General features: G+C 51.3%; 7 protein-coding genes and 1 non-coding gene across 8 annotated transcripts; 3 read left to right on the forward strand and 5 right to left on the reverse strand.

Annotated features, from left to right (window-relative positions):
* Positions 1-118: 118 nt before the first annotated feature.
* Positions 119-1696, reverse strand: SQT1 (60S ribosomal subunit assembly or modification protein; the record flags this gene model as incomplete). Its single annotated transcript, XM_062908796.1, has 1 exon — positions 119-1696. One exon carries the CDS (start codon positions 1694-1696, stop codon positions 119-121), a length of 1578 nt encoding a protein of 525 aa, XP_062771947.1.
* Positions 1697-2986: 1290 nt separating this feature from the next.
* Positions 2987-5706, reverse strand: QC763_122320 (uncharacterized protein). The gene is made up of 2 exons (XM_062908797.1): positions 4551-5706; positions 2987-4490 (listed from the first exon to the last, which is right to left on the reverse strand). The coding sequence occupies exons 1-2, from the start codon at positions 4721-4723 to the stop codon at positions 3197-3199; spliced, it is 1467 nt and encodes a 488-aa protein (XP_062771948.1). The 5' UTR covers positions 4724-5706; the 3' UTR covers positions 2987-3196.
* A 1128-nt stretch (positions 5707-6834) lies between these two features.
* QC763_0026240 lies at positions 6835-6919 on the forward strand. Its single transcript has one exon. It is a non-coding gene; the product is annotated as a tRNA-Ala (tRNA).
* Positions 6920-7269: 350 nt separating this feature from the next.
* QC763_122330 (uncharacterized protein) lies at positions 7270-8469 on the reverse strand (the record flags this gene model as incomplete). The annotated part of the gene is made up of 1 exon (XM_062908798.1): positions 7270-8469. One exon carries the CDS (start codon positions 8467-8469, stop codon positions 7270-7272), a length of 1200 nt encoding a protein of 399 aa, XP_062771949.1.
* An 837-nt stretch (positions 8470-9306) lies between these two features.
* On the forward strand, positions 9307-13962 carry QC763_122340 (uncharacterized protein). The gene is made up of 2 exons (XM_062908799.1): positions 9307-12244; positions 12302-13962. Exons 1-2 carry the CDS (start codon positions 9896-9898, stop codon positions 13538-13540), a joined length of 3588 nt encoding a protein of 1195 aa, XP_062771950.1. The 5' UTR covers positions 9307-9895; the 3' UTR covers positions 13541-13962.
* On the reverse strand, positions 13789-15409 carry ADH1_1 (alcohol dehydrogenase). Its single transcript, XM_062908800.1, has 2 exons — positions 15124-15409; positions 13789-15061 (listed from the first exon to the last, which is right to left on the reverse strand). The coding sequence occupies exons 1-2, from the start codon at positions 15176-15178 to the stop codon at positions 14046-14048; spliced, it is 1071 nt and encodes a 356-aa protein (XP_062771951.1). The 5' UTR covers positions 15179-15409; the 3' UTR covers positions 13789-14045.
* A 1532-nt stretch (positions 15410-16941) lies between these two features.
* On the forward strand, positions 16942-18175 carry QC763_122360 (uncharacterized protein; the record flags this gene model as incomplete). Its single annotated transcript, XM_062908801.1, has 2 exons — positions 16942-17201; positions 17273-18175. The coding sequence occupies exons 1-2, from the start codon at positions 17052-17054 to the stop codon at positions 18173-18175; spliced, it is 1053 nt and encodes a 350-aa protein (XP_062771952.1). The 5' UTR covers positions 16942-17051.
* A 571-nt stretch (positions 18176-18746) lies between these two features.
* Positions 18747-20114, reverse strand: QC763_122370 (uncharacterized protein). The gene is made up of 3 exons (XM_062908802.1): positions 19312-20114; positions 19079-19226; positions 18747-19008 (listed from the first exon to the last, which is right to left on the reverse strand). Exons 1-3 carry the CDS (start codon positions 19344-19346, stop codon positions 18886-18888), a joined length of 306 nt encoding a protein of 101 aa, XP_062771953.1. The 5' UTR covers positions 19347-20114; the 3' UTR covers positions 18747-18885.
* Between the last annotated feature and the right edge of the window lie 7563 nt (positions 20115-27677).

The raw sequence follows: 27677 nt of genomic DNA on the forward strand, positions 1-27677 counted from the left end.
TTGACCTCCATGAAAAATGACCGCTCCCAATATGCAACTCTGTCCTATCTATTGACAACTAACTCCCCATGGATATCTTGAACTCATACTTAACACCAATCAGATGGGCCTTTTGCGTTTAGGCCTCGAAAACCAGCACCACGGAGTCATCACCCGCTGTGACAACCCTCTCACCATCAGCGCCCTGCACAAAACCCAAAACACCACCTCCCTCACCACCACCTCTGTGACCCTTCCACTCCTTGATCAAACCAGCCGTTAGCCCAGCAGCAACAGCCTCCTGGGTAGCAGTCGCGCCGCGCATGTCCCACCGTCTCACCACGCCGTCCAAACCGCACGACGTCAGGAGCCAACCGGCAGTCGCGCCAGTGGCAGCCCGGACAAAGTCTACCTTGACAACAGACTCCCCCTCGTGGGCACCGCGGATGTGTTTCCTTACTTGGAACGACCTCGCGGCATCAAAGATGGCAATGCTGCCGTCTACTGAGCCAGCAGCGAGGAGAGGCTGTTGCGGCGAAAAAGACAGGGACTCGATGCCGTCTGATTGTACGTTCAAGGCAGCCAGAACGACGCCAGCACCGGCGGAAGGATCGCTTTGCGCGTTGGACGAGTTGGAAGGAGCAGCTCTGCGGCCGGCGGGGCCTCGTTGGACGGGGACGGCACGTTGTGTGGTTCGCGAAGCAGGCTGAGCGGAGAGGCGAGGGAGACCGACGACCCTGATGGCACCCTGGGCGCCACCGACGGCCACGAGCCCACCAGAGGGGGAAATGGCGACGGAGTAGAGGCCACCCTCGACGAAGAAGCGTTGATCCGCGTCCGCAAGAGACACAACTGTTTGACCGTTATCGGTGACGAGGTTCTTAGCAGCCGCTTCGCCAAAGACGTCGAAAACGTGGAGGGAGCTGTCCTCGCTGACGGTAGCGAGGAGAAGGCCGTCGGAAGACCAGGCGCCTGCTGTGCAGGATGCTGTGTGGAGGAAGTAGGACTGGACGATCTGGATTGGGTTGGAAGGATCGGCAGCTGGGTCAATGGTGAAGACCCAGACGGAGCCGTCGGATGCGCCCAAGGCGATGGTGTTCGGATGGGCGGCGGATGGGCAAGGCGATACCCAGTTGACTTCTTCTGTTTCTTGTGACTCGCCGACGTACTTGAACTGAGCACCTGTCCCGGTGCTGGGAACTCCTACAGCGTACACGCGCAACCGCCCGTCCATGCCGCCACTGACCAAGAAGTCACCGCGTGGTAGAGTGAATGTCAGCGCATTGATGCTGTCTGTGTGTCCATCGATGGCGAACAGGGGCTGAAGTTCGGTCGGTTGCCACGCCCCAGCGGAGCTAGGGTCTGAGTTGTAGCTTGGGGGGAGGACTGGCTTTGACGAGGCGGCAGAGATGTCGATAACGTAGCCTTTTCCTGGGGCATCATCGGCGTCGCCCTCGGAACCACCTGTCGCAATCAAATGTGGGTGTACTGGATGTTGAGCGATCGCAAAGACTGAATCCTTGTGCTGGTCAAAGTAGGCGATACCGTCGTTCTCCAGCACTAGTTCTTCGCCTTGCTCCTCATCGTCCGAGTCCATGGGGACATCTTCATCCCCGTCCATATCGTCAACAACCTCCTGGACATCGTCCTCGGCGATCATCTCGGGCTCCGAGTCGTCATCGTCGGCAGGGTGTTGGTATGGCTTCGAGGATGACATGTTTGTGGAAGCTTAGCTCTAACGGATATGGTGAGCAGTGATTCGTGAAGTTAAAAAAAAAAAGGAATTGGTAGCTAACTCGATGCTTGAAGACTGGTGGGATGGTGGGGTAATATTTACCACAACTTTTTCCAGCACTTTGCCTGCTTGATAAGCAGTCTGCTTATCGATCCATGGCGGGGTTCGAATTGGTTCTCAATTCCCCACAAATGTCAAGCGTGGGTAAAATTCGGTAGCAATGCAATCCACTTTGAACATCACCACTGCTGTTAGTGACCCTAACCCTGACCAGAGTAGCAAGCCAACAAACAACGATGGTTCAAATCTAGCACTTGACAACCGCTTTGCTATTGTTGACAAATATAGAGAATTACCCAGAAACACTTTCGTGAGAAGCTTTTAACCGAATCTGCATTTACATGCGGTAACCAGCTAGCGATTTGGAATACCTGCAAAAGGGTCAGGACTTGGCCAACACAGAGGTCCATCTGGGCAGTCCTACAGCCAATAATTGGCGAGACCATTCACCTGTCGCACCGATTGTACGAGCTTGGCTGTAGTGTGGAGCTACGTTGGGTGCCTGGACATCGCCACGGGGTTCAGCCTCACCAAAAAGCGGATGTGGCGCCTCGTCAAGCAGCAAGAACCGGCACCTCGAGCTAGAATTTCGGGGCTGGCCCGGGGATTGATGTACCCAAGCGGTACTTGAAGCGTTGGCAAGAGGTTCAGAACGATGTGTTGACGGTTGTTCGGAGACACCCCAACCTTGACCGCCATGGGTACTCACGTCTTTTGTGAAGTAAAGCTCAAGTACCTAAGTGATGTAATTTCCACAGGCTATCTAAAAAGACGACTTACAAGATATATTTGCAAATGTGAGGTTAGGATATAAGTCAAGTATGTCGGATATTGGTCTAGAACGGCTTCAAATGATGAAGTCGATTGACTTCAGCCAGAGGGAGGGTTCAGGGTAGCAGATATCTTGCAGGGTCCTGGATGGAAATAAATTGTTAATCGTTGAGTTTAGAACCCAGGCAGTCAATTTGAGGCATGTAATTGAACTGATGACAGTGTCTGACAAAAGAAAAGCTGCTTTGAGTCCCCAGCTTCAGAAAAACAGCAGGGCCCTGCAAAACGTTCATCAACATTTACAGAACCTGACCGAAGACTTCAAGCCCAATCGAGAATAAGAGTCCAGCGACTGGGTAGTAGAGCTCCGTCGGAGAAATAGCAAAGGCGCAAAGCTGTAAGGCGCCAGTAGCAGCAGCTGACATATATCAATGTCAAATATATCAGAGTCAAGGTTAAGTGAATTCAGAGCTAAGAGACTAACAAACAAACTCATCAAAGAAATACCATCTTCTATCCAAACGAAAGCAAAGCTGAAACAACACAAGAAAGGCCAAAGTACCTAGATAGGTAACGGAACCTCCTCACTCCCATCTCTCACCCCCCGGGTGCTTCATCGCACTCACCACACTCTTAACCATCCCCAGAAATCTACGCACAATCAGCCCTCACAGGAACCTCTCTGCAACTATCCGGTCCCGGGTGAGGGCTATCACAAAGCTGATCACACTCCACCCCCGGCGCAACAAACACCCTGTATTCCTGTCCCACGAACCCAGGAAGTCTAAACTGTCTCGGATCGGTAGCCGCCAGGCCAGAAGCTCTGTACCCAGCCCGGCAAGCACAGTAATTCTTCTCCAGCCCAAACGGAGTAGAGATGCAAGACGTTGTGATGGTGCACTTGTTGAAGAATGGGTTTGGGTTGCAGGTAGCACACGTGCTGGGCTTGCTCTTGCGCTTGCAGTCAGCCGTGCAGGAGGAGTAATCCTTTCCGTTGTTGGCCTCGCCGTCGTCGCACTCCTCTCCCAGGGGGTAGTCAATGCGACCGTCGCCGCACGTTGGCTTTGGGCAAGAGGACGTGCAGCGAGTTATGTTGGTGCAGGTCTTTGTGCAGTTGGAGCTAGGGGTGCCGTTGAGGTAGCCGTCGTCGCACTCTTCCGGGTGCTCAACAATGCCGTTTCCGCAGACTGATGGATTCGGAGGGTAGCAGGGCTCTTTGAACCTGCAGGTGCTGGTGCACTTGGACGAGGGAGTACCGTTGAGATCACCGTCATCACACTCCTCGGGATTCTCGGTGATGCCGTTGCCACAGATGGGCCCCTTGACCCAAGTGCAGTTGGTTGTGCACTTGCAGCCAGGGCTACCATTGAGCGAGCCGTAATCGCATTGCTCTCCTGGGTCGACGACGCCATTACCGCATGTTGGTGGGCAGGGTACGTCAAGCTTGGTGCAGTTGGCAGAGCACTTGGATCCAGGGGCACCGTTGAATTGCCAACCAAGGTCACACTCCTCTTCAGGAGCATCCAGAATGCCATCACCGCAGTAGCCACAGATGGTGCAGTTATCTGAACAGCCGCTGTCGTAGGCTCCGTTTCTTGGCCCGGCATCGCACTCCTCGCCAGGATCGATGTACCCGTTGCCGCAGACAGGGGCCTTTTTGCAGTCGTCGGTGCAGCCCGAATTGAGCTCACCATTGAGAGATCCAAGATCGCACTCCTCGGGCCAGTCTACATGTCCATCACCACAACAAGAGACCTTCTTGCAATCTTTGGAGCAACCGGAGTTGAACTCACCATTGCGATGGCCCAGATCGCATTCCTCGGGGAATGCCACAATCCCATCACCGCAGCAGGGAACCTTCTTGCAGTCCTTGGAGCAGCCAGAGTTGGGTGCTCCGTTGAGCTCTGGGCCGAGATCGCACTGCTCATAGGGCAACTGGACCATCCTGCACAAGGTGAAGGGTTAGTCATGTCCAAGTCCGAAGGATCAAATTTCAAACACTTACCCATCACCACAGACTCCACCACAATGGGTAACATTGCGGCACACAGGGTAGCTTGGTCGAGGGGTAGGGTCGTGGGTGGCGGTAACATGGGTGGTAGTTGTCGTGTTCACATAGATACGGGTACAGCTGGCCCCTCCCATGAAGAGGGCGAGCAAGATCTTGTTGTGAAGCATCTTGAGGCGCCAGGCTGGTTGCTAACTTTTGAGGTCGAGAGATTTGTATGAGTGACGGATGGATGGGGTTCCGTCGAGTTCAGAGACTCTTTATAGACTGAGAGAGACTTCCAAATATTGTTTGGCCTCATCTCACATGACGGCAATCGACCTGAGTACTAAGAAAAGAATCTCATCGTTGTTCGTTTACACTGCCATAATGAGCCTAGGGCTGAAGTCATGACACTTTTGGATACTTGACAGCAAAATTGGATACCTGCCCATGATACGACGCCCGAATCATCTGCTTTCGGCGTTCCTCGTGCCCTGCCTGCTAGCTTATACAGAAACGCTGGATGAACTGTCGGCTCTCGCTGTGTGGCTTGTTCATTTCGGATCTTGTGAACAAAGCAGGTTGAAGGCAGTGCTCCGGTGGTGGAGAAGAGATGGCAGGACCTGAACTCGTATTTGGCTCATTACCTATTGTGAGTCTGTCTTTGACAAATAAGGTTATTTGGCCACAGCTGAAGTACATCATCTCTATCACAATGACTTGGCTTATTCTGAAGCTGGCTGAGCATGTCGTTAGTGCATTGATCTCTGAACAAACAGCGAGAATTCTTTAGTTGGGTGAAGTGGGTGGAATGAGGGTGTCAACTGGTGCCAGTAAGATTCGAGTAGAAAATGTAATGGCTGATTGTGTATGACACTGCGCGACTTGGAAAACGCAATCGGACGTAAAGAATGATGGAAAGGTGGCTCAGTATCGTGCCTTTTCCTTTCGGCTGGCCGTGAGCCGAAAAGATGGTGGTGAGACCTGCAGACGTAAAGACGTAAACCCGAGGCTTTGGTTCATCGTTCTTGCCATTCGGCTGAGTTCGCCTTCTGATTCGTTATTACCTTCAGGGAGGGCTGAGATTACCTAGTCTCTCAAAGATACCTGGTATTCATTCCTATAACGAATACGGCGCCACCTGAAAGAAAGCTCTATAGTTGGAACCTTACGTAACTCGACCATTGTTCGATAATTATGACTTATGACCAGAGTAAAACGGGCTGGGCTCTTGATTCTTCTCAGCCCCGGAACAGCACCACCACCATCGTCCGGATAATTCAAATCCGATGATTGGTTGATATCAGCCGTCGGCCAAAGTTGACAGGTGACATTTCCCTGACGCAATCGATTTGCTCTTTTACATTTCCTGCGCCAGTCCCGAACTCAGATTGTGAGACACAAGAAGCAGTTGTGCACCCCATCGGTTCGGCATATTGATACCCAAAGACTGACACGTAATTTTCACTCTGCGGTCCCGTTGATGTAGCTCACCGTCAGCCAATAGTACTTAGGCCTGAGCGGTAGGACGATTGAAACCAGGCTTTGATTTGGTTGGTGGCTTCCACGCAATGTAAAACTAGTGGCGGCTAACGAGACGGATAGGGTCTTAGGTCTGAGCAGTCGGGAAGGTTTCGGGGGCAATTTTGTTGGCAGGTAGACAGACACCTGTTTTGATGGTTGACGGGAACTGTATGTGGGCTGAAGTGGGCTCTTTTGAGTTGGTTCTGTGGCCGCCTTGCACCGCAGAAAACATAGGAAAAGCTCGCTGCTCAACAATTGAAATCTTCTCAAGGCAAGAAGTTGTGGTCCTCTTGGCGGACGATAATTATTCGATATTGATCATGGGGTATTCGCAGACGCTTTGTAACTTACGAAGCCTCATCTCTTGCCTGGAGATACCGACTTTGGAGTGGCTAAGCCAGAAAGTAAGCCAGCACGCTCGGTAGCGGCTCAAGTCAAGATATTCAAATTCAACACTCCTTTTTCTCTCCACGGGATCAGCTCCGTCTTTCGGTGGACCGCTGCCACTGGCCATCTGCGAACCGTGTTTCATGCAGGCTGGCCAGTAGAGTGGAAAAGCCATGGTCTTGCGAGAAGCCAAGATCGGCAGATATGTTTCGGATAGCAACCACCGCTTGCTGCGATGCAAGTCTCACAAAAAATCATTTGCAAAAAGCAACTTATCGGTGGAACTGGGCCATCTTCCGGACTGGTGGCGTTAGGGTTTCTTCCATGCAACACATCACACCACCATCACGTTGTGATCTACCGCTCAGACAAACCATCCAATCATAGAGGGCGTGTGGCTCAGTTGGTAGAGCGTTCGCTTAGCATGCTTCAGTGTATGCGAAAGGTCCTGGGTTCGATTCCCAGCCCGTCCAAACGTTCAATACTTTTATTTTTTGCTCATCTTTCATAAGCCAGAAAATCCACATTGTGGTGGATACATCATCAATGCCCTGCCTGATCTGCCCGTTTGTCACCTGGTCAACTTAATAGCTGTGGAGCTCGGGAAAGGGGTCAAATAGGGGTGCTGACGATAGTACAATCTGGCCCAGTAGATCTTGACCACGACATAGAAACATTAAGTAGGTAGGTAGATTTGGGATGCGAAGGGGATATGACCAAGTACCTTTAAATCAAAGTTGCCAGCCCAGGAAAAAAAAGGACGCTCATTCTGTAATCTTTCACCACCAAAATATCACGACATGATGACCCCCCCGTATTATGATTAAACCCACTCCAGTGAGTCTTCCTCAGCTTGACTGTTTTCAAGTCCCGTCCAGTTGGCGAGAATCCTCAACGTCGTCCACCACCTCTCTCCAAAATCGCGCACCTCTGCCGATATTTCCTGGATCTCTTCGAATTGGAGAGCCCTTTGGTCGACAACTGATCCATCTACATCCAAGTAAAGTTGGCTGGGGTCGTCGCCCAGATGGTGGTAGTATTGACCGAGTGTGCGGGCATAGTATCTTGCCTCGGACTGGGGCAACTCCTTCAACATCGCCTCCTCATCCGTTGCCGACTCGAAGGTCCATACCGTTGCGTCGAGGTGGTCGAGCACTGTGGGAGATCGAAGCTCCCACTTCCCATCTGAAGGCCTTTGCTCCAGTTGGGTTCGCCACTCCTGGGTGACAAAGTTGAGTATGCCGCCGTGAGTGCAGACTACAATCCGTGGGGTGTCATGCCTCCCTTGTGCTTGATGAACCGACAGGACTTTGGCGGCCCACTCCCGGAGCCAGATCCGAGCCTCCTTCACTGCCTGGTCAATGCTGGCAAGATCCGGGATGTCGGTAACAGCACAGGTCCGATCTTCATCCGTCTGCCATCTGTTCTCGACACCCTCTGGCCAAACCATCCGGGTAATATCCACCTCCTGCTCATTGAGAATGGTAAGAGCATCTTCATCCGTGCCGCCCTTGAGTCTCAAAAATGTTACCGACTGTCGCGAAGGGGCATTCTCGCGAACAGTCGGTATTCCGGGTATGTCCGATGGTCTTGTCGACGCTTCCATAAGGCCGGGATGGACGTAGATGCTCTTCTCAAGCTCTGGCACCCTGGGGTTCATAGGAGGCTCGCCCTGAGGGGCATGGAAGGGGCCCACGAGCTGGAAGGATGGGCAGAGACCTTGAATGGTCTCTATCGTCCTTGTGCATGGCGACGAGACCAACAAGTAGACATTGTCTAGCTTCCCGGGCACATCCTTGTTGTAATCCAGGCAGGTCTGCGCCCCCGCGTTCGTCAAACCATCCGGCAAGAAGAAACTCGTCCTCACGGTCTCTCTCCTCTTCTCGACGATGTGTTCCAGGTCCTCCAGACTCTCTAGTGGCGGGTAGTCGAGATTTGTCGGTACCTCGGCAACCGATTCGGCATGTCGTTGAAAAACGATGTGCACTGATGTGATGTCGGGCACGGTTGGGATTGAACCCATGATTGATTGATGGAGGGATCGTAAGCTTGAGGGCTGTTGCAGATGAGTATTGGGGTTTCCAAGAAGATGGATCCGAAGCGGTGATGATGGGTAGCAAGAGAGCAGCCAGCTAGGGGGTAGTGTCTTTTTTTATGCTGATGGGTGTCGTCCCTACACCCCCTCGCATCTGCACTGCATCGTGGAGGGACAGGTTCGGCAGATGAGGGGTACGCCGCGAGACACAAAACCGCTGAGTGCCAGAGGGTTATGCGGCTGGTGTTAATAGTTCAGAAACATGCCACAGCAAAGCCGGAGGTGCAGTCCAATCGGACTGAGCGGTCGGCATGTCAATCGGCGGTGCCTACTCGGTTTTTCTTTTCTTTTTTCTTGTCCGTCCACATCATTGCAAATTTGATGGGTTGGCCCAGGTGGGTGATCTGGTCTGAAATGGGGTACGGAGTACATACTGCCTCGCGGATGGATGCAGTCGGTGGGTCGTAGCGTAGCGGGCGACCGGGACAGGTGGGGGTGGAAAAGCAAACATGAACGGGCAAACTGACATGCTGCCACCAAATTCTCTCCAGGCTGCAGCTACCAGCTCTCTAGCTTCCAGCCCAGCGTTGCTGCTTCGAATCGGAAAAGACTCCGTCGACAACCCCCTCCTGTCTCAACTTTTGCTGCTGCCTGCCGGCATTTGGTCACACTATATCGTCATTATATTACGGGACATACAGGACAACTACTCTCGTGGATTTTACGAGGAGGTGGAGGGGATCCATTCAATGTGCCCTGTGTTGTACTTGATAAAAAGGATAACGCCCCTCCCAATCGAACACAGCAGCCAGCTTTGTGGTTGGTCCAAGTGGTGCGAGTGACAGCACCCACCTCTGTCCTCCTCCCCCGTAATCTAGCAGCTGGGTGACATTGAAGGATGGCCAGGGTCAAGATTATCCCCGAGTCTCGATCCAACCCCAGTCCATCCCCCAGATACGGCGCGCCCAATCATCATCGCCGCGATCTCCATACAACCTGCAGCCAGTCATCTGCGTCCACTTGCATAATCCGGGGCGGAGACCCTATTGCGCATCAATTTTGCGATATTGTCGATGCCTCATCATATTCTACCCAGTGCCCAGATCAACTCCAGCACGCAAGGCCATAGCGCACCCGAGGGGCTTTGACACAAACAAAACACTATTTAATTGCTTCCTGTGTGCGAGGAGAATCTAGCGGAATCAGGTACTAGCCCGTGGGTCCCGGAAAGGGGAAGAGTCTTGTGGTGAATGCGGCAAGAAATGTCGTTTCTTTGTTCTGAGCTTCCGGTCAAGCTCCTTCAACCCGAATCGTTGTTTGCTGCCAAAATGTTCATATTCAACCTGCTTTGGTGGTTGTTTGGCCTTCACCGTCTTTTCTCGAACCCCGCAAGATAGATGTATTGTTGCTCATCATGCCACCAAAAGAGGACACTCGCAATGCTAATAATAGTCCCGATGATGATGATGGCCAAGCTACGGTTGACCCTAGAGGTCTAGCGCCAGCATGGGCAGCAAACAGGACGGATCTGATTGAAAGTCTTCCTTTCTTTAGGCAAGCGCAACAGGGGATCTATCAACATAACAAAATAATACGTGGGGTATTGCTTGATGGCCGCGAGGGGGAACACAGCCACTTTGACGACGATATAGTCATCATAAAACTCGATGCCGGCGGTGACATTACCAATTCTGGCTACATGCGACAATCCACATCCAGGCTGGAGGCGGCACAAAGAGCCAAAGATGAGCAGAGTCCTGTTGGGCTGATTCTTGGTAAATGCCAATCTAACCCTAACGACCCAACTTTGTTGATGCACCGTAAAGCTAAGCTGCAAATTCTCTATTTTCAAGGATCCAATTCCGACAACCTACACCTCCGAATAGCACCCGCCAAGCCATGCAGATACGCGGTGCTCGGAGAATATGTTCTAACCGATCTCTGGCATGAGTATCAAGAAGGTGGAGATGCCACAGTGACGATGGCCCGGTACCAGAGACGGCAGTTCCTTCAACCACCGTGGTGGAAGGCCAACAATATTGCCTCGGCTCGCTATCGAGATCAAAAGCAACGTCAGGTGCAAATTATCAGCGACCGAAAACCCACACGCAGCAGAGTTTGCGAAGAATGTGGAGAACCATCACCGAAAAGATACAAAGTCTGGGTGTGCGCCAACCCACGATGTGAGAAATTCTCAACGGCAGAAAACGGGGAGGTTTTGTCCGAGGATGTTTTATTCTCCACGCATTGGCTGCTTGAGAGGGTAGCATCAACCGGCGAGGCAGGCCTTGACTTCGGATCCAACCGACTCAGACGCCCAACACAGCTAACTGACATGCGAAAGGGGTCAGTCTGCCCTAAATGCAGGAAATGTGTTTCGCGATTCCACTGGGCGTCGTGGATCTGTGAAGGACCATACGGGTGCGGTCACGCCGTCTCTCTGACTGTCGATATACCAGAACTCCAAAACCTCTTGAAAGAACGATCAAGAGGTTTCACTCAAGCCAGACATCCATTTCACAGCCTCCACGATCCCCGAAACCTTGAGCGGGAATACATCAGCCACGGGATTACTTTCATTGAGTTTAAGCATGAAATGCCCGGTGGAAGCGTGATCAAGCTCCTCAAGTCCCGACCCCCCCGTACAGCTACCCCAGGCACGATATTCGACGATCTATTCAACAGTATCATCTGGGAGGCCAATCACGGAAGCCACCTTGATCTCCAGCGCCATACAGCGTCGAATAGATTCACAGGCACCAGGATCAACAGATACGAGATCAGCTTTGGAGAGAAAGGGGACCCGAGTGCATTTTATCCAGTGGTCCCTTTGGAAAATGCACCCGCGTCTGTTCAAACGGTGCTTGAAATACTCACAGAGCTGTTGGAGGAAGATATACAGGATACGACGGTGAAGCGTACTGAAAAGACCCAGGAGCCCTGGTTGTTGACAGTCACCGCGTACGTGGGCGGTGAACAAAAGGAATATTTCAAGCCTGCTGGATATAACAGAGCCGGAGACGTGACGGCAACCCTGTGCTTGGGAAGCCCGGTGAGAATGAGATGGCGATACAGCCCTGATTACTGGAACCACACTCAGGCAGGACGGGTGCTAGATGGCTCCCCGTTACCAGAAACGAAGCACTTCGCCGCTCTACAACAACTCAAGGGAAGAAAAATGTCGCGCGGTGAATACAAAAAGCAGAGACAGGAGATACTGGACAGTTCTGATGGTCAATCACGGCCTCGCAATGAGATTCCGACATATTTGACTGCTGATTTGACGCATGGTGATATCCTGATCACAGAGGGTGATGCGATAGGGTCGCGCTTTGACTCGGCGGTGGAGCCACAGGGACTTTTACACATTCGACTGACAACGTTCAGGGTACAAGATGGCGGTGATGACGGAAGAGGAAGAGAAAACAGCGCGGCGAGACGGAGCACCTCTCGAAGTCGCTCAAGGGGAGGCAATTCCGCACGAGCCACAAAGGCTCAGAGGGTGTCTTCTAGAACGAGAGGAACGCCGGAAAGAACATTAAAACGGATTACAAAGGGTCCCTCCAAAACACGGAGAGGCTCTTCCGAAAACCGACAAGAAGAAAGCGCAGTGGAAGCAGAGAGCTCAACGCCATCCGTACCAAGACGTCGAGGCAGAAAAGCTGGTTCTCGCCAGAAGAATCAGAAAAGAAAGAGCACGTCATCAGATCCCTCCAAAACGCCCAATTTGAAAACAAGGAGAGCGGCAAAGGAAGCAAGGGATGTAGGTGAACAAAATGAAGCCCAACGATCAACAGTCATATTAACAATTTTACTATAGAGGACAAAAGCTCAATCGGGACACTCGGAATCAGTGTCCTCTTCGAATGTGTCCATAATGTCTTCCTCCGATGGCGAAGACCAAATACCCAAAAGGCAAAAGACACAAGCTACGCTTACTACAAAAACCGTGAGTGCCCCAACGGGGCCTAAGCTTAAGTCGATTCTCAGAACTGCCGCCAGTATGAAACCGAAGAGAACCTCGAAAACATCGAGGTCAGACTCCCCCGACATACTCACGACTCTTCAACCATCTAGTATTGCCGCCACGACCTCAAAACTGAGGTCAAACTCACCCGACATACTCACTACCTCACACCAACCATCTCACACTGCCTCTGGACACATTCCAACTCTTTCACGGAGAAGATTCATATATAAAACCCCTAAAAAGCCACAAACCAGTCCACTAAACGCGAGAGAAATAGAATATGTCGAAACAATCTTGCACCCAGGTCCCGTGCCAACCGACTTGAATTCCACGACCAAGGTTCTGAACAAGATTAACCCACCTGGTCTTGAGGGAAGGTCTGTACCGCCGTTGCCTGTACCGCTCAGGCGCAACCCTCGGCCTGTGATACCATCATCAATACTGAAACCTAGGTGCGGAAGTGCTGCTCCTGTCGTTGGCTCAAAGTCACCTGAGAAGCGCACAGCACAGCACTTACCTTGGGAAATCGACACACTAGGGGTTCCTGTTCCTCCCACGCTGCTGTCAAACCCAATACAGGACCAAGAGCGTACGGGCGGCACTGGAGAGTCCAAAGCAAATCATCTCGCACCCACAAGTCCGAACACCCACGAGTCTCCCACCTCTTCAAATCCCCAAGTCAAGACGCCCCTCCTTCCCAGCCCACCGCCTCTCAAAATTACCATCGAGAACAACAGCCTCGTCAGCCCCCCAATCAGCAGCACCCCCACACGACATCTTCCGGCCACCGCTCGAAGGACAAGCACCACCATCCCACCCGCCAGCCCAACCCTCAACCGCCAGCGTTCCCTACAACTGCAAGACCCAAACCTCAAAGTCATCACCATCTCGCCCTCTCCATCCCCCTCCCCAGCCCCAGAGCCTCAACCTTCAGCCCAAAACCATGACCGAAACAGCTCCTCCAGCTCATCCTCATCCTCATCCGAAGACGAAGACGACAACGGCGCCTCGTACAAACTACCGGCCCCGGACACGACGCGGTCGAGGTCGAGGTCGAGGTCGCTGTGGGGAAGATTGTGGGGGTCGTGAGATTTCTGCTTGGAAATGGGGGCCGATTGAGGGCGGGGAACAAGTTGGGATTTTGTGTAGGAGGGATGCTAGAATGGACCAGCACGGTCCACGCTTCACCTCCATACATGCCCCTATAGGCATGTTTGAAAAGTTTTGCTGGGGTCGGTGCTGGCCTCACAAATGTTCAGCAGGGTGGCAATGCTGGATCCCCAAAGATGTTGTCATTTATCAACAGGGTGGTTGGCGTGCACGCCCAAGGGACAGTTGAAGATATAAGCAGGAACACGGGGTTGTTGTTGTATGGTCATAAAGGGCAACGTCTGAGCTATAACTGAGATACTTTATAGTTAACCTTGTCCTCCCATCTCCACACATTACTGTATTATAGCCTTACAGAAGTCTCCCTTTTCCCCAGAGGCGACACACACAGAATTCAGAGGCCAGCATTGAGTCTCCACCGAACTGCGTTTTATTGAAACTTGTGACACTCCACGCGTTTATGAGAGACCTCGTTACCTCCGGCTTACCGACTGGTATCCAGTACATACCTTCCCACCACTTTGTTCTCCCTCATGGCATCAAACACACCACCGAGCTCGCTCATACCCACCACTTTGACCGGTGCCCTCACCAGCCCACGGAGGAAGAAGTCTATCGCCTCCACCATATCCTGTCTGTTCCCAACATAAGACCCCTTCACCTGCACCATCCTCACCACGGTGTCGAACACCGGCATGCTCACCTTGGCACCCGCTGGCATGCCAATACAAACCACCGTCCCATGAGATCTCACATACCCGGTCGCCTGTTGAAACGGCTTCTCCATCGGGGCCAGTAGCAAAACCCCATGCGGTCCCAGCCCATCCGCCGTGGCCGCCTTGACATCCGCCACCAGGTCCTTGCTCTTCAAATAATCCACATACACCTCGGCCCCCAACTTCTTGCAGCTCTCCCCCTTTTCCGGACCCCCGTCAATAGCAATGACGTGTAGGCCCATAGCCTTGGCGTACTGTGTCGCCAAACTTCCCAAACCACCACCCGCGCCCACAATGGCCACATACTGCCCCGGCCGGGCCTCGCTCTGCTTGAGCCCAGTGTAGACCGTCAGACCCGCACACAGGATGGGCGCAGCAGCGTCCAACTCAACCCCTTTATCCTTGGGGATCTTGGCCACATGCGAGGCGTTGGCGACAGCGTACTGCTGGAAGCTGCCATCGACCGTGTACCCCGAGAGCTGCGCCTCGCTGCAAAGCATCTCCTGAGCTTGCATGCAAAAGGTGCAGTGGTGGCAGGTGGAGTTGAGCCAGGGGATCCCCACGTAGTCTCCGACATCGACGCCCTGGCCCGAAGCAACCAGGCTTCCTTTGGCCACCACGACGCCGGCGCCTTCGTGACCGCCCACCAGGGGGGTCTTGCGGGGCAGGGGCCAGTCGTTGTTGAGGGCGTGGAGGTCGGTGTGGCAGACGCCCGAGTACAGAATATGGATCAGGATTTCTTGGGGGCCCGGAGTGGGGACGGGGATGGTTTTTAACGTCATCACTGGCGCCTTTTGTTAGCGTGTGAACATCTGGTAATGGAGAAGACTTGAGGGGAGACTGCACCGCCATCGGCCGTGATGACCTGAGCCTTCTGCTCTTTGGGGATATCGGGGGCCATTGTGGATTGCTGGCGAGAGCAGAACAAGCTTGATGAGGGAAACAGTGAGAGGAGGAACAGTTAGAAAAAGAGAGAACGAACTTCAGTGATAGCACTACTTTAAATGCGCTTGGACACGTCTGTTCTCACTGGATGAACGTCATGGGCTCGTCAGTTCGTCTGAGGGTTGACAGTTTTATGCTTTGATGCCAAGCCCACTTTCATTGCAAGCCTGGTGACGTCCCCGAATGCAGATCTGGTTGCTGGGAAAGCTCCATCCGCATACTGGTGCGGCGGGAGACACCGATTCCGAAATCCCATACCGAGATGTCGATACAAAGTTCTGAAGCCGCCTTTGTGAGGGTTGAGATCGCAAGTGTTGAATGTGTGGCTTAACTCGCCAGCAAACTTGGAAAGCGAAGGTAAAAGACACCATCAGCCATCATCTCTCTTACGATTGGCGACGTGTCATGGCTGCCCATGGCAGTTGGCGGTTGGCTGTGGCCATTGACGCAGCGTGGTTCGTATACATCCCAAAATATATCAGAAAGTTAAGAATCGACACGCACTTACTTCCAGAGGCATTCCCGCCGCATGCTTATCTTGCATCGGTCCCAAGGGAGGCGTTGCGGAGTTTCGGAATTACATCTGAAAGGACTTCGGACAAAAAGTGATCTTTGGAGTGGGGAGTCTAGGTCGGAGTTCAGCCAGTGGGGGTATATGGCAAGCCCTTTGCCGCAGTCATTGTCAGTATCAAATTATGTGCAAGGAACACTGGGAATGCATAAGTATCTTAGTGCAACATCCGTCTTGAAGTGAGGGTATTTTGTCAACATCAAATTTTAAAGGTAAACCATGCTCAGGTTCAAGGAAGTGGTTGATACGTGGATTTATGTGTAAGCCGTAACTTCTGTTGTAATGAAACATGTTTCGCCAAAAGCCACCGACTTGATCAGCCTGAAGCGGGCAGCGCGATCTGCAGACTGCCATTATTATTGGTGGGTGCATACTTGGGGTAGGAATTCTAGGGCTGTACATCCAAGTGATGGTTCTGAGAAAGTCTTCAGTTGATATTTCACCATATCTCTTCTCAGGGGTGAAAGCAAGCCCAGAGTCCTTGGGTATGGTGAAATATGGCAGGGTGGTGAGAAATAGAAACAACTGCTTGAGACAGGAAAGCCGAACATGGATCCACATCAAGGGGGCAGACTTTAGGCGGATACAGACAGAAGAGCTGGGGCCTGATGAATTGTTTTCGACATGTCGTCACCAGCCAAGAACGACAGAAGGAAACAGTCAGAGATAGGGGCGCCCAACTACGTATAGTAGCATAATGAAGAACCATCGTGACGTTCGTCAAACACAGTTTTCAATTGCCCTGTGTGACGATTTTGCTCTTTTAGAGCCCTGGTGGAAGCCTTTCGAATCTCGCTGTTTTGGGATGTGCCCGAGGCAAAGGCAGGACAAGGAATACAACGCGGATCTAAACGCTGGTGGTCATCTTTGCTGCAATTGCCGAAAATACAATATCATCACTGGGGAATATGCTAGTTGGAATATTGGAAGGCTGTAACCAGTCATTAGAGCAGTACAATTCGGTCCACTCACTCAACAGCTTCGAAGTAACGGCTGACACTCAACACGCCAGGTATTCGCTGCGGATGACTGATCATCACGGGGCTTCAAAGCGTGATGGTTGTGATGAATTCGGACCAGCAGACCTTCTTCCTGCTCTTGACTTGTTGAACTTGCTCTTGAAGACCCTCGACAGCCACGAGCCAACACTTCAATTCACTTCTACTGTGCGTTATATCACTGCTAGTCTCGCTCCCTAGTGGGGACAAATTCCCAACGCGCTATTCACTGTTGGCATGATTGCTCCCGCAACAGCTATATGATTTTGACCGCAAATAAACTCTTGATTGCTTCCACTTTCCCAGAACAACTCAACCTGGGCTCCAAACTACCTTGGTCTTCCCCCCTCGTAAGATCATCGACACCAACCCATCACTCCCCCGTCATCAACATAATCAAGGAATCCCAAGTAAGTCAGATGTCTTTTATCAATCGTTCAACAGTAGCAGCTACCCAGTTACTAACGATTTCCGCAGGCAGCTCAGCAAAATGAACTCCAACCGCTCCCGTCCCGATAGCCGGGCTGGCCGCGCTAGCGAGCGCGTTACCTTTGATGAGATAGCGCTCAGTGACGACGAACGTATCGCCACAGTTTTCCACCCCATGAAGGCCTTAGCCAGCCGTAACCAGGCGGACGAGCAAGCGTTGGGGGACGAGCGGGAGAGTCGCGGGTTCTCCCGCAACTACCGCGGCGATATGAACAATCCCAAGAACCAGCGCGGCATGGTTTCCGACAATGAGAACACCAGCTTGTTCATCACCCGGCTGCCTGCGGATGTCACCCCCGCTCAGCTCTTGAAAGCCCTCGCCCCCCATGGACCTTTCGGGAGGGTTTGGTCAGTCCACGTCATCCCTGCCAATGCCGACAAGGGCCAGACAGGGGCCGCGGCTAAGCTCATCATGTTCGATCGCGCTGGGGCTGAGGCGGTATACAACTTCATTCACCGCGGCGGTCTTTCTTTCTACAATGGGTCGACCAGGATCCGGGCGATTGTCTCCTGGAACCAGGTCAAGTCACCGCCGTCAGATCCCCGGGGCACCAAGTCGCGCGTTCTCATTATCTCGGGCCCTGCCGACTTTGTCGATGTGAAGAAGCTCAGAGCTCTGTTCAGTCGCTACTTCATCTATCAGGAGGAGGAAGTCAAGCTTACCTCGCATCGGGACTCCAAGCATGAGATTGAGTTCAGGTTCTGCTGCTTTCACGCTCAGGCGGAGGCCGCATCGGTCTTCCTCGGACGTTTGAAACCTTCGAGTGTGCGTGTCAAGTTTGGAGCCGACCCTCTTGCTCAGCAGCCCCCAGCAAACGCTCAGGCTCGGTCGTCTGTAACGAAGGACCGCTGGGCCCTGTTGGGTCAGCGCAGACGTGGAGGATCTAGTTCTTAAGCATTTTGAACAATGCTTCAAGTCAACGAGGATATGGACGGCGGGCCGGTGGTGACGGAGAAGGCAACCTCGACCTAGGTACTCATTAGAAGTAGTTCACGGGTAGCCCTGCTCGATTGGTGAAGAATCTATATATTATCACTATTACTTGCCCTATTATTTGCCTTTCGTCTTTTCATAGACTACGGGGATTGCCTTAATTACATGAACTGTTCACGATGTCTGAATAGCCTCTCTACCCTTGTTGGTGAGATTTGGTGGTGGTTTCAGGGGGTGGCGTGAACACCAGCCACGTGTGGCTGAGATGTTTGATGTCATGGAGGACATTGTGTCACGGAGGACATTTTGTCATTGCAGTTTTGACACGTTGAGTACCAATGATTTTAACAGCTTTGTATGAAGGGATTGGCTCCTGGCGGTTCTTTTGGCTCTTCCTAAATTTCCTGGTTTTGCTGAGCCCAGCGGAGTTGTTGCCTGACCAATGTCAAGATGTAGAAACAAATGACAGCCAGGACGATAATATTGTTTTGGAAGAACGTGTGATGAGCCATGTCGGAGCAAATATTCATAGAAAGTACAAGTCAAATCCGGAGCCCGACGTTACTATCTGCTTCCTATTGTACAAACACAGTCCCAATTGTCCTCTGCCAAATTGCGCCATCAGAAATGTCATTTCATATCATGAAAGTGCGACCATCAGAATTGTCGCCCTACTCCTCGGAATTGCCACCATGACTGGCGAGTCCTCCCTTCCTGCCAGCCTCGCGGGCACGCTCGCTACCGGGCTCAAAGCTACCGGAGGAGGCTTTGCCTCCCTTGGAAGCGATCTCACGCTGTGTGGCACAAAAGCAGTCAGCCATGTCTGATGGCAATACGCATAGCAAAGAATGGCAAGACACATACCTGCTTCTCGGGGTCCATGCTGGCAAAGCCCTGGTTGCCCGTACCGCTGTTGCCAGAGGAGGAGTCGTCGTTGGCAGCTTGAGTGCCGCCTCCGCCGTGGCTAGCCTTGCCACCCTTGGAAGCAATCTCGCGCACCTCCTCCTTGGGACTGGAGAAAAGAAGATTGGTTAGGGTTTGGCCATGTGTGTGTGGTGGCTGGGGGGTCGTGGGCAGAGCTAGAGGGGAGGACATACCGGTTGGCAAAGTTTCCGGGGTTGTTGCTGGCCATTTTTAGTTTGGTGTATTGAGTAGGGACTCTTGAAAGAGGTTGTGGGACTAGTTGTTGGATTGAGAGATGATTGTGGATGTTTGATTCAGAGAGCGGATGGTGCGTGGAAAAATGAAGATGGCAGTGGGTGATTGGAGGTCAATAAATACCTTTTTCCCCTCTCATGTCAGCCACCTTTCTGGCGAAAAACCCAGGGAGTGTTTGCTCCATTCTCTAAGCTTTTGGTTGGGGTTGCCGAAAACGGAAGGATGCAGCACAGTCATGATGATAGTGATGATGTCAACATTATGGGGAAACAGCCAGTGGGAAGGTGCGGGGCGGTGCTGGGTTTGTCACATTTGTCAATCTCTCCATACTGCCGTGACTGCCAACCTGCAGGCCACCGTGGGAAACAATGATTTCTTTTTCTCTTTGAAACAGAAAGCGTAATTGACTCTGGAGCAAAGTACTGGAGGGCAGGAGATCCCGGCGTAAAGATGACACAGTTGGTGGATGTGATGATGACAGTGACCGGATTGCGACATGGTCAAATGATGCGCTAACAAACTCGCCAAGCTTCCCGTCTCAGCGAGGCTTTCAGCAGCCCCGTTTAGAAGATCTTAGGTAGCAGATCCTGAGATAAAATCCTCCAGAGCGAAACGGGAGTCGCAAATGCGTAGATTGGTTGATGTGAGTATTCTTACTCTTCTTGGCTGTTGTGCAATTGGTACCAATGTTTAGAACATCAGGAGATGGCAAATCCATAAGGTACTTCGTAGAACAGTTTCGCCTGCCAGGAGAGAGCGATCTCGAACGAGGAAATTGTGTGGCCCTCGAGCCTTCATGCTGATTTCTGTGACATCAACGAGGTCTTTGTCGTCCCTTCCCGATCATCCTTCTCTTTGGTGTTTTGAAACCCGAAAGCAGCACCAGTGGGCATCCCGTCAGGTGGAGCTCTCGTTGGCATCCTCTGCAAAGTTGCCAGTGGTTCACCCGACTCTCGTTCACACAACTAGTCAACCACATTGCTATCCACCCAGGCATTGTTAAAATATCATCAGTTTGCTGGCATCAGGCGCCTTCCTCGCTCATTACCCCTGGCTTCAACACCAGCAACACGCAATCGGGATTCTTAATCATGCAGTCATGCCTCCCTTCTTCTTTTTTGCGGCTTTCGATGCGGAAACAACTACGATGCCATCAAGTTTACACGGCGGCTCAGACAATGGCTCCGACAATAGCTTCCCTCACTCTCACTATCCACCGCCGTGGAGACTTTCCGAGTTCCAGACCGGCAACTGGCAACAGTCCCATGCATACTTGGGCACTCCTTGGGAGCAACGCGAATCGTTGGAGAAAAACCGACACTATAGGTTTCTCCCGGCCCTTGAATTCGCCCTCCAAATGCTGGGCAACCAGATGGTGATCAATGAAAGGTGTTAGACTTTTCGGCACCGAAGAGATTCCAAGTGTCACCAGCTGCATCGTCGTTTGCGGTCCATACGGCACAAAGAACGCTGGATTATCATCCGATTGGATGGATGGATATCCCGCGAGAGGTACTATGTTCCACGCTAGCCTGCGTGCGCGTACATCCCGATATACATACTCACTCCCACCTGTTTAACCTAAGGCTTCACTCCCAGCCAGCGCCATATCGTTTCCAGCCTCCCCCACGCCGTCCATCCGCGACACCCCGTCCGCTCCCGTCGATGAAGCATGGGGACGCTTCGCTACCTTGTCCCCCGATAGCACCGACGACGAAACCGCCCTGCGAGAGCTTGTGGATGCCGTTTGAGAACTCACCAAGTTGATTGCGGCTAAGGAGGCAGCGGAAAGACCATCCGACAAGTTTACCGGAAAGGCTACCCGACCTGGGATGTTGGTACCGATGGGCAAGAAGAGGAGGAATATACGGAGCCGGCAATCGACCTACATACCTGCGCGTGCCCGGCTTGCCCAAACTCTCTGCAACCAGCCGGATAACTAGACTTCGAAAACCGGCTACAAAATCCGTGTTTATATACCGGACCTGCTATTCAGCGACCAAGTGCTAAAGAAACAAGTGTCGAATCATCTTCCCCCTCTGAAACTGCAGAGGCATCAGGAGTGACAACAGTAATGGAACTCTCGGAATCACTGGAGGTTTCAGTGCAGAAAACGCTGAAGTTTTGCCTATGGGTATGGTGCTTCCGTGGACGAGCTTGCCCTTTGACTCCCAAGAAAAACCCTGATTTTGCAAAGTCCAGTAAGGCAATGAGCCTCTTGTTGGGGTCGAAAATGTTCTGGTTGAATATAGCTCCTCCATTGATGTAAAGGCGCTCACCGCTCACAATATTCAATGGGAAGTTCTGATTCCCCATGAGACAAGTTTCATCTCCGATGCAGCGTGGACATTGCTTCTTGAATCATGTCGTCGGTCCAGTGTGGGCGAGCAAAATGGCGCAATCTGTACTCCGATTCCCACACAAAGTTTCCTTTTCCTATTTCCATACCCTTCCTCCAAACCCTTCCTCCAAACCCTTCCTCCAAACCCTTCTTTCCGACTGTCCCACACTTTCCTCACACTCCAGCCTCCAAGAATCTACCTCTTTCCCCGTATACCGCCCGACATGTTAATTTTTGTTTTCAACCAGTGCGGCATAACAGATGGAATGTGACTCGCGGCCCACACCCTCGGCCAGCGCGGCAGGGAGTGAATCCCAACAAATGGTTGAGATATTTTCTACACGGCTTACGTCTTTTCAAAGGGCCCCTGCGGGGCTTAATAAATCATGGCAAAACGTCAAACAGGCCGCAGATAACTCAACGGCAAAGATATTCCTGGACAAGGGCGGCTTTCGCGCTTGATTCGTGTATGTTTTAACCAAAAACTCTAAAGGCCAATAAACGCAAGTAGATAACCAACCGGTCACTCTCCAGAGTAGATGTAAAAACCCAATTGATGACAATCTGCTGTCCGAAACTATAGGGTCCCCAAATACATTTGGCCATACAACTACATCTCCTGTCTTATCAAAGTGCCACCAGTACGTTCTAAAAGTCGTCGAGTTCGGAGCTAGTTTGGCCTCGAGACCATAACCATAATTCTCTCGCCTCCCCCCCCTCTTGTAGGTGGTCTAAAATACTTTTCAATGACACCGACCGAGGAACAAAGAATCTAGATCCAAATGCAATGCATCTTGCTCCGCACCAACCCGAGGTGATCTGGAACTGGATGCCAATTGAAAAGACAGATGAGATGTATTGCTGATGGTGACATATGGAAGAAATGCAAGTGGCGATGCGCAGTTTCGGGATTGTAGGGAAATAAATAGGGTGTGGTCTGGATGCCACCTGGTCTGATGATGGTCAGAAATACTCGTGTTTTTATCAGACGCTGAAGCCTGGTTGAAACTCATCAAAGCTCAGTTGTACCTGTATACACAATACATCTGGTCATCGCTTCTACTGAAAAGATTTGACCCACGTGCTGTTGTACTTATTGCGTTGCTGTTTTAACAAACTGACTCCGGTAACCACATCCAGCATCAACAACATCACACTATTGTGCCATCATCGTCTCTTGAAAGTATTACAATGCGAAATGGATATTCGACAAGTGGATTATATGAACGGTATGTTCTGTCATTAATCACTTGCCGTCGGAGTTGAACTTTTGATGTCCCATCACTTTCCGAGGGGACTGGGCTTTCCCAGGATTTGGGTTACTTGATGCGGTCAGATGCCAGCTGCGCTTCTATACCTGACGAGCGGGGCAGCCGGTCGAGTAATTCCGAGCAGCAAGCGGTAACTTTAGGTACCTCATTTGGTGAGCCGAAGAGGAGGAAAGGATAAGTCCCGGAAGGGCCATGAGATGTTGGCACACAATTCCTTCAACGCTTTCGTCAAGGAATTCACAAAATAACATTCTCGTACGCCGTTGAACCGTCCCCGCAAAAAGACCCGCACTCACCTGCTCAGCTACCTCCCTCGAGATGGCCAGCCGCACGCCTGCACCATCATGAACTCCCTCCCACTTTTGCTCTAAGCTCACAGGTCTGACGTTCGCTCAGCATTTACCAAACCCGATTACTACCGACCGATTTCCCCGATTGTCATCAAGGCAAACGCCCTGCCATGAATCCGAAACGAACATACCAAGACGAAGACCGTCTACAGAACGCATCGTACAACATTACTTCTGGCGAAGGAAGGGTTTGGAGGAAAGGAGGAAGGGTTTGAAAGAAGGATTTGAGAGAGGGGAAGGGAATGGGCATTCGTCAGTTTAGGAACCATTATTTTCCTAGTTAGGTGTCTTAGCTCAGCCCCCAAACAAGTGAACGGTGTAAGAGACTCTGGGGCACTTGAGCTGCCCTGGCCAATGCAGGAGCTGACGAGCGCGTTACTGTTTTAATGTCACATAAGCGCCTCCCGCCCTTTGGAAGGTGGACGGAGTGTCAAGCCACTTATTTGTTGCATTTCTGCGCCCTTCCATCCGACCCTTCCATCCGGCCCCCCTATCCGGCCCCTCCCTCCGCCCCTCCAACTTGGTTATGATGCCTTGTGCTCCTAGAAATGCTAAGCTAAGTAATACTCTCCCGGGGAGTATTATCTGTTTTGGCGCCAACTCCCTTATCGTTATTATTTATCGCGACTAAAAATAGTTCGCGTATTAAAATAAATACAGTATGCTCCTGTCATGTGCATTTGGTCGAATAAATTGCAATTAACAGGCAATTCAACACGAATTCCGTTAAGAGTCCCCCCCTAATTCCACGCACGACCAGCACCAACGACGGGTGGTCTGTATAGTGGAAAAGGAGCCTGGGTATGGATCGTGATGATCAGTAGAATATGGTTCCCACCAGTGCCTTGACGGAGGACATGGCGTGTCAAAGTTCTCCAGAGCAAGTGAGGGTGATCTAAAGTACGTCAGATCCTGACCATATTACGCGGGAATGAAGTCGAAGTTCATCTTGCGTGCGACTTCCGGCCAGTCCCAGACGGCCAACCACTCTCCAGCACTCATAAGCCGCCAGACCTCCTCGAGAACACTCAGGTGCCAACACCATCAAGGATCTGGGATGCGGCATCAGGATCCTGCACACAGACTATAAATGTTGGTTCAGCTACTACCCAGCTATCTTTCGATCATGCCAGCGCTTATATTAACACAAATATCGGACGTTTCCAAATAGCCGCAGCCACCATGGAAAGATCAAAACAACTGGGTAATCCAGTGTGTTATGCGTATGGGTTAGGACAAGACAGGCGCTGGACTACCTACAATAACAAGGATGTATTATAGTGGCCACCGGAATATTATACATACGCTTCTGCCGTACAAGGGCGCAAAATGGCCGTTGGTTATTACTCGGGACGTACTATAATATTTTCATTCCCTCGAAATGTTGAACTGTTCGATCTTTATCTTCTTTCTCTCCTATATTTCTTTTTTCTTATTTACCACCAAAGGGGGGGTGGAGTACAGAATACATTTATAGACCAACTAACTCTTTACATTTTCAATCTGGTATCAAAAGATAACGCATATCTTCCCGTATAGGTGGCAATATTATAGTATAGCAATAGCAATTAGCCTCAGCAGCGGTTCGAAGGAGGCGTGGCGTTGGCATGCGGTCCGGCTAGCTTAGCAAAAAGATCTGGAAATAGTGGGTTAGTATCAATGCGAGGTCCTATACTCTTTGATTAAGGTGTTTAACTATCGTAGGATATAATTAGTTGTTTAAGATCTTGCTGGTATTCCCTGGCGGCTCTTTTGGGTGTGGGCTCTTCGTTGCTACGTAGTAAGTGTCGCCGTCTTAGTAAACGCACAAGAAGTCGATGAGTCTAGAGAAGCAAAGGTTCAAACTAAATAGAAAGCTATAGTCTAGTAATTTGTTAAGTTTTGCTACTTGCTGACAATACTCTCAACAACATTTCCACAAGAGCCAACAGCCCACCCATATTAACGTCAAAAACTCGGAAGCCAAACTTCGCAATAAAATACCGGTCTTTAGCTACTCTAGCCTAGTTTTATTATCAACCACCCCCCTTATTACCCAACCTTCACGTGCCCTCGACCCACAAAAACCGCCAAGACCATAAACTAACGTAGATAAACAAACCACTTTACTCACGAATAGCTAAGAACGAGTAGGGCGATAGCGATCGGATTCACCTCTTTAGGTCTCGAGGCTATGCGTAGAGAGAGGGAACTATACGTATATAATAATATTTAGACTATAAGATAGACGATAGAAGCCGATCCGTAGTGCGGCAGCACCATCAACGCCCATCGGGAGACATGACACCCACGCCTTATACTCTGTATAATCAGGCTGCGCTCGTCGCCTTTTGCTACGATGGTATTGGCTTCCTGCAAAGTGGGAGTAAATAGTAAGACATTGTCAAGCAGTGGCAGGCAAAGATTGGAGAGACCTTCTTCATTTTATCCTTTAGCCCTTTCACGGAGAAGATTATACTCCGCATCTAGAGTCTACGCTTACAAAATAACCCTCCTATGTAGATATTACATGAAGCACACATGAATATCTGCCCTGTTTGCTAGTAACTTGACAAACTAAGGTGCGCATCACCCCAACTATCCTAAATACAGCCCCAAATACACATTCGAAAGGTTGTGGGCAATCCCTTCCTCTGGTTGAACTGCTGCAGGACCTCAGGATATTGTTCCAAATGCGTGGCGGGTTCCTAAGTATTATCCTTGTACCCATGCCCTACCCATTTAACCAGGTACTCTATCCGCCTTCCTTCTCGACGTAAGTCTAAATCTCCTTGACCTGGAAGTACTTATCTTCTCTAATATCTTCGACTGTGGAGGTAGTTCTTAAAGAGAGGGCGCGCTACCTTAAGAAAGTCCTCCTTATGAATGATTTGCGCCGCTAAGTTTTGAATGTATAATCGTCCCGCCCATAATTCGTATAGACATTCTACGAGATTTCTACCTCAAAAGCTACTACCCCGTCTACCCAAACGCGCTGAAGGACCGCTTTAAATAGTTATTGATTAAAGCTTGCGAAAGCGGCTTCGACTATCTTCTTATCCGAAGCGAACCTCCATAAAAGTTGCGGCTTGAAAACACCGCGCTAACTTTAGCGGCGATTTAAACCTTAGGTTAGTAATGGTCTTGAAGCCTGTAGTATTAGCGAGTTAGTGTAACGTAGGCGTATCTACCGATTAGTAAGGGCCGAAGTATTTATTTTCTGGCGCTTCCCTCGTAGCGGCCGGACAACATCCTCATCCTTGCCCTGCCTGGCGTTACTGCCCACAATAGGGCAGCAGTCCTTCTTACCGTTGGTAGTCGCAACGTCGTCGACGTAAACGATGACTGATGTTTTTACTGAAAGTTGACCCGCTTCTGACGGGCGGACGGCTGTATAGACAGCTCGGTATGAGCCATCCTACGGTAGTTGTTGCTTTTATTCACTGACAGCCTCGGTATGCTTGGCCGATCTTCCTGTGCTTGTAGCTGCACGACAGAATTATCCTCATCTTGCTCTTCCCTGTCGTCCGAAACGAGAGAATGACGTTGTTCTGGGTCACTTGCTTGATCCCTATCGTCATGGCGACCGCGATGCTGAGAGAGGTGGCAGCTGCCTGCTTGTGGACTAACCCCACGACCGGAGGTGGCGTCATATGGGCTTTGGGGCTGAAGACGTGGCTCAGTATCCGCCGGCTCAAGCTCGCCAGCGAAGCACAAGTCTGGAAAGAGACCCGGACGGCCAGCAGGAGGTGGCTACGCGTGGGCGAAGCAAGAGCCGATTGAGAGAGTTGACAACAGGCAACAGAGTCAGTATTGTCCCAGAAGTTCCGGAGCTATCTCTCGTCTCCCATGAGTTGGCAAAAGAGAGGGAACGGGGAGAAGAGGAAGATCGATGGACCTTTGACCTGGCCCAGTCCATGGCACCACCCCAAGGCTCGCAGATCAAAGCAATGAACGGAAAACAATCGAAAGACCAGGCAACAGTAACGACCAACAACCAGTCGGCCCGCCCACAAACCCCACCGAGAGCAGCAGAGGTGCCGTTGACGCCTGATGCGACGCCAAAAGAGAGGCCGGCAAATAGTCGTGATAATGAAATGCGGCGAGTGCTTCACCAGGCCGAAGCCGTAGAGGATCGGACTAAGCCGGCATTACAAGCTTCCAGAAGCTTGGTAGGATCGGCTCCCTCACCACCACCGACCCCAGTCCAGAGCCGTCACCAACTTTGGGGATAAAGAAGCAGACTATCAACGGGCCTTTGACGATAAGTGCTTACAAGCCTGAGTTTCTAGCATCGACTCCGCCATCCTAACATGGAAGAGATTCAATCGTTTGCCCGAACACGGTTTGACGGAGATTCACTC

The sequence above is a fragment of the Podospora pseudopauciseta genome, chromosome 1, assembly GCF_035222475.1.
Source record: "Podospora pseudopauciseta strain CBS 411.78 chromosome 1, whole genome shotgun sequence".
Classification (NCBI taxonomy): Eukaryota; Fungi; Ascomycota; class Sordariomycetes; order Sordariales; family Podosporaceae; genus Podospora; species Podospora pseudopauciseta.